The following is a 5,782-nucleotide window of genomic DNA, read 5'->3' as shown; positions in this document are numbered from 1 at the left end:
CATCAGTAATGCTCCTGATTGGGTGATATTCATCAGTAAAGCTCCTGATTGGGTGATATTCATCAGTAATGCTCCTGATTGGTTGATATTCATCAGTAATGCTCCTGATTGGGTGATATTCATCAGTAATGCTCCTGATTGGGTGATATTCATCAGTAATGATCCTGATTTGATGCGCTCCATGGGGCGTCACATGACCCTTATCCGCCATCTTGGACAGTCACATCACATGCCTCCACAAGGATGTGTGTGTGTGTGTATGTGTGTGTGTGTGAAAGAGAGAGGGAGAGAGAGAGAAAAGAGAGGGAGAGAGAGAGAGAGGGAGAGAGAGAGCGAGAGGGAGAGAGAGAGAGAGAGAGAGAGAGAGAGAGAGAGAGAGAGAGAGCTGCCTCGTCAGTGTTTGGACACCTGATCCAAGGGAAGGGGCCGTCATGGCAGACCGTGTGGAACGCAGCACAACATTGGATTGGAGTGGAGTGGAGTGTGTGTGTGTGTGTGTGTGTGTGTGTGTGTGTGTGTGTGTGTGTGTGTGTGTGTGTGTGTGTGTGTGTGTGTATGTGTTGCGTTGGATTGGATAGGGTTGCCTCACCCGGATGGGCGCCCGAAACCAAATCTGTAACCAGAGTGGTGGTGTGTGTGTGTGTGTGTGTGTGTGTGTGGTGTGGAGGAGGTCAGCTGTAACAGGACTCAGCCCGGTGCTGTGGGGCGCGCCGCATGACCCAAAAAACACACGCACCAGACCGGTGACCAGCGCTGACTAAGACTGAGGAGCTCGATTGATTGTAGTCTGTGTGCACATTGCTGCCTGCGGCCTCCCCAACGAGATACTTGGCCGTCCATAAATCGAAAAATCTGTCCATAAATCGAATAATCGGTACATTGATCAATAAATCTGTCCGGTTTCATCGTTCCCATTCGTCTTCATGCTCTGGCCTCCCCAAGGAGATAATTGGGCGTCCATTACTCAATAAATCGGTTCATTAATCAATAAATTGCTCCATTAATCAATAAATCAGTTCATTAATCAAGAAATCGGTTCATTAATCAATAAAATCGGTCCATTTATCAATATATTGGTCCATGTGCATCATCGCCACCAGTGGTCCTCACACTCTGGTTGGTGGTCGAGTGTGTTGGTCCTCCTGCGGCCTCTCCAACGAGTTATTTGGGCGTCCATAAATCGAATAATCGGTCTATTAATCAATAAATCGGTCCATTAATCAACTAAATCAGTCCAGTTTCATCGTTGCCAATGATCCTCACGCTCTGGCCTCTCCAAGGAGTTATTTGGTTGTCCATAAATTGATAACAATCGGTCCATTAATCAATAAATCGGTCCATTAATCAATAAATCGATCCGGTTTCATCGTTGCCAATGATCCTCACACTCTGGTTGGTGGTGGTCTTCTGTCTCTGTGTGGGATGCTTCCTCTAGGTGAGTGTGTTGGTGGTCTGCTGTGTGTGTGAGTTGGTCGTCATCTGGATGCGTTTGGGACGTCTCCTCCATCAGTGCGGCTTCGTAGCAGCTTTGCCGCTTCGCTGAAACGGGACGGTTGGTGTATATGTCCTCCACGGGGAGGAGGAACGTCACCGTCTTCACCTTGGAGCTGAATAAAAAACAAGAGGCACAACAATACGTCACCGTCTTCACTTTAGAGCTGAATAAAAACAAGAGGCACAACAATGTGTCACCGTCTTCACCTTGGAGCTGAATAAAAAACAAGAGGCACAACAATACGTCACCGTCTTCACCTTGGAGCTGAATAAAAACAAGAGGCACAACAATACGTCACCGTCTTCACCTTGGATCTGAATAACAACAAGAGGCACAACAATGCGTCGGCTTACCACCCTGTAGCAGAGGAAACGCCATTGTTTTCACATTAGAGCTGAATTTACTATTGAACTTATTTAAGGGGAGGGGGGAGTAGTACACGAATATGCCAGTTTACCACCTGGGGCTGTATGCAGAGGCTAATGAGATGATAAAAAATAATAACCACCTATTTAACAACGATTTAAAGTGTGTATACCTTGAGAGAGTGAGACACCCTGTATTATAGGGTCACCAGAGAGTACGAATACTACTCGTTATTGCTTTAACCAGTTAAGACACGCCGTTATAAATCTGATGTTACCAGAATGTCAATGACCAAGTCGTAGTGCATCACTAAAGTCCCTGTGTCAGGTCATAGTAGTGTAGTACTATGGTAGTAATGCATTACTAAAGGCCCTGTGTCAGGTCATAGTATTGTAGTACTATGATAGTTAACTCTTCAATGACTATTAGAGTGTTCCACTGGTGGTAGGGTGTACATTAAGGGGCAACGAAATCCAATCAAATCAATCCAAGTGTGTTGTTGACGTTCCAAGTGTGTTGTTGACGTTCCAAGTGTGTTGTTTACCGGTTCTTGTGTGTTGTTTACCGGTTCTTGTGTGTTGTTTACCGGTTCTTGTGTGTTGTTTACCGGTTCTTGTGTGTTGTTTACCGGTTCTTGTTGACGTAGTGCTGCAGGGATCTCCGGTTGCTGTGCTTCTCCCTGGAGCTGAGGTCCTCGCGGGCGGGGGCGGGGCTAGGGGCGGGGCTGGTCAGGACGGGGGCGGGGCTGGTCAGGGCGATCTGGGGCCGAGCGTGGACCCCCTCCTGCAGACGCGACCACCGGCTGCTGTGGCTCACCATCGACCTGGAGGAGCAGGCGAGCCAGATTTTGAGTTCTCATTATGATGTCATAAGGACTTTGCAAGGTTTTTAACAGACTTCTATGGGAGCTGTAGAGTGTTCAAGTAAAATTCTAGAAGAACCTGCGAAAAGTCCTTACTCCTCAAAGGGTTAAGGGCCCGGCGGCGGCCATCTTGAAAACAAGGCCTTTCCTGAAGTCAGATTTTGTCAGATGTTTAGTGTGTTGTTAAGTATCTGATCTGATAAACCATTGAGGAACCTTTTGTTAGAGGTTTTTTGGGGTTAAGTCATAAATGGTGGGATTTTGAAAGTCTTAGGTTAAGTCAGTGTTTCCCAACCAGGGGTACGTGTACCACTAGGGGTACGCGAGCACACTGCAGGGGGTACTTGGAAAAATGTTATTATTATAACAAATGTATGGAGCGGTCACATCAGGACAGAGAAAGCAATATAGAGCATGAATTAGGGGGTACTCATGGCACAACTAAGAGGCTTAGGGGGTACGCGAGACAAAAAAGGTTGGGAAACACTGGGTTAAGTCATAGCTGCACTGGACTGGACCGAATTATATTGATTTCTATGGCTATAAATCTACAGAAAAAGTTTTTTTTGTTTGTTTGTTTTTTTGTTTTACCCAAAGGCGGTCATCTTGAACACCCAATTGGGCAGCAAACTGCCAAACCTGGCAACACTGACCTGGCGTTATCAGTCCTCCAGAGCGGCGGCATGGCCTCGTGTTTTCGGGTTGCCAGATTCAGGATGTTGGAGGAGACCGAGTATCTTCGCACGGTCATCATGACGCTCTCTGGTGCAGGAAGAGGAGAGAGGAAAAGGGAGAGCACTCAAAGTGTTTTACATTGTTTACACTCACGTCTACCCATTCACACTCACATCTACCCATTCACACTCACGTCTACCCATTCACACTCACGTCTACCCATTCACACTCACATCTACCCATTCACACTCACATTCATACACTGGTGCCCAGGGCTGGATTAAGATGGCCTGGGGCCCCTAGGCTACATGTTGCTGTGGGGCCCCCTGGAAGGCCATTTCCGTGACAAATTTACATAGATAGTGTCATAATTATGAACTAGGAATTAAGGATTACTTGTTTACCAACTGTACTTAATACAACACTTGGATTTTTAAAAATTATATCCTGTCACAGTTCCTCATTTTTTTTAATTTTTTTTTAAACTTTTGGCCATTCAGGGGGCCCCTGGCAGGTGGGGGCCTCTAGGCTGCAGCCATATGTAGCCTGTGCATTAATCTGGCCCTGCTGGTGCCAGTGGTTGCCACACAGGGTACCACCCTGCCACCAGGAGCAACTTGGGATTATGTATCTTACTCAAGGACACATCGATGGGGTCATGGCAGAGCGGGGCTTGTACCTGATACCTTCTGGTTGCCAAACGGCTCCTCTACCACCTGAGCCACCACCGCCCTGTATACTGTACAGCGTCACCAACGTGGTGCCCGCGGGCGCCAGGTAGACCTCCAGGAGCTTCTGTGGTGCCCACCCATGATATTAATTAACAGTGACGACTACCAAATTTGTCACAATTAATGCTTTTCTTAATTTAAACATGACATTATTTATCCTTTATAACCTATTAGCAAATTTTCATTCAATAATAGTGTGATTTGAGAATGATACCAAGACATCACAGTAGAGGATTTTGAACAAAAGTAGAACTTGGGTAGACCTTGGTAGCCCTCAGACCCAGAAAGGTTGGGGACCCCTGCTCTACTGTATGTATGCACAGCTGCAGTGCTACGGACCAGTCACTACATCAGGGGTGGGAAACCTATTTATCGAGGGCTGTTTGCGGCCCTTAAGGCCATTTTATCCGTCCCCCAATATCATTTTAATGCTACTGTATGCAGCTTCACATGAAATATAACATCTTTTGTAAAGGACTCTTAGAAATTTGCAATACAATTAAATTATATTCAGGGAACCAAGAGAAGGTGATGCTGTTTAAAAGGTGACTGCCTTCAATATAAGCCTAAAGTGAAGGGGAAAATCCTGGTTTGTGTTCATAATACCACCCTCGGAAGATTTTTACGGCCCTCGGATGAATTTAAAGTGGCCCTTCGAATGAAAAAGGTTCCCCACCCCTGCACTACATCAATCATGGGCTTGTGGGCGCCGCATGGGCATCAATTACTTGTGGTTAAAGATTCAGAGCTTAGTGGTTTCAATGAACCTTGCAGCCCTTTGACTATTTAATAAGCCTTGAAGACTTGTCATTACACTGTAAGAAAAAAATGTGGTGCAGCTAGCTGCCAGCCTTTCACTTGTGTAACGGAGGCCAACTAGCAGAGTGTGGCGTGGAGCGCTAGTAAACCTCCCTCCCGAAGCCTCAATACAACTAGCAGAGTGTGGCGTGGAGCGTTAGTAAACCTCCCTCCCGAAGCCAACTAGCAGAGTGTGGCGTGGAGCGTTAGTAAACCTCCCTCCCGAAGCCTCAATACAACTAGCAGAGTGTGGTGTGGAACATTAGTAAACCTCCCTCCCGAAGCCTCAATACAACTAGCAGAGTGTGGCGTGGAGCGTTAGTAAACCTCCCTCCCGAAGCCTCAATACAACTAGCAGAGTGTGGCGTGAAGCGTTAGTAAACCTCCCTCCTGAAGCCTCAATACAACTAGCAGAGTGTGGCGTGAAGCGTTAGTAAACCTCCCTCCCGAAGCCTCATACAGCATCATAGCGCTGAGCTATTGGACTGGTGCTTTAGCTCAGCGGTATGGTGCTGTGCCTCCCATTCCCCAACTGGAGCGCTGACCAGGAGGTGGCGGGTTCGAGACCAGAGGGGCAGACTGCACAGGAACACCTCAGTTACACTGGTCTTTACACTACAGTACTTGTATCCCTATGAGCGGAAACCAAAGGTAGCACAGTATAGTACTTGTGCAACAGTACCTGTGCAGAAAGCAAAGGTAGTGCAGTGTAGTACAGTACTTGTGCAGAAAGCAGTGTAGTGCAGTACACCATCCCAGGCAGCTGCTGCAGCTCTCCACTGCCTACCTTTCAGCTGCCCATCTAGCATGGCTGCTGCCCTCTAGCATGGCTGCTGCCCTCTAGCATGGCTGCTG

General features: G+C 47.3%; 1 protein-coding gene across 1 annotated transcript in view; it reads right to left on the bottom strand.

Moving 5' to 3' along the window:
* Positions 1 to 1,092: 1,092 nt before the first annotated feature.
* Positions 1,093 to 5,782, bottom strand: part of LOC134454015 (uncharacterized) — a 5,256-nt gene continuing 566 nt past the window's right edge. Inside the window, exons 3-5 of the mRNA XM_063204757.1 lie at positions 3,377 to 3,485; positions 2,490 to 2,684; positions 1,093 to 1,607 (exon numbers count right to left, since the gene is read on the bottom strand). Coding sequence (XP_063060827.1) covers positions 1,364 to 1,607; positions 2,490 to 2,684; positions 3,377 to 3,485 — 548 coding nt within the window. The 3' untranslated portion in view covers positions 1,093 to 1,363. The remainder of the gene's footprint in view (positions 1,608 to 2,489; positions 2,685 to 3,376; positions 3,486 to 5,782) is intronic.

This window comes from Engraulis encrasicolus, chromosome 8 (genome assembly GCF_034702125.1).
Source record: "Engraulis encrasicolus isolate BLACKSEA-1 chromosome 8, IST_EnEncr_1.0, whole genome shotgun sequence".
Lineage (NCBI taxonomy): Eukaryota > Metazoa > Chordata > Actinopteri > Clupeiformes > Engraulidae > Engraulis > Engraulis encrasicolus.
This window is presented reverse-complemented; position numbering and strand designations above follow the sequence as displayed.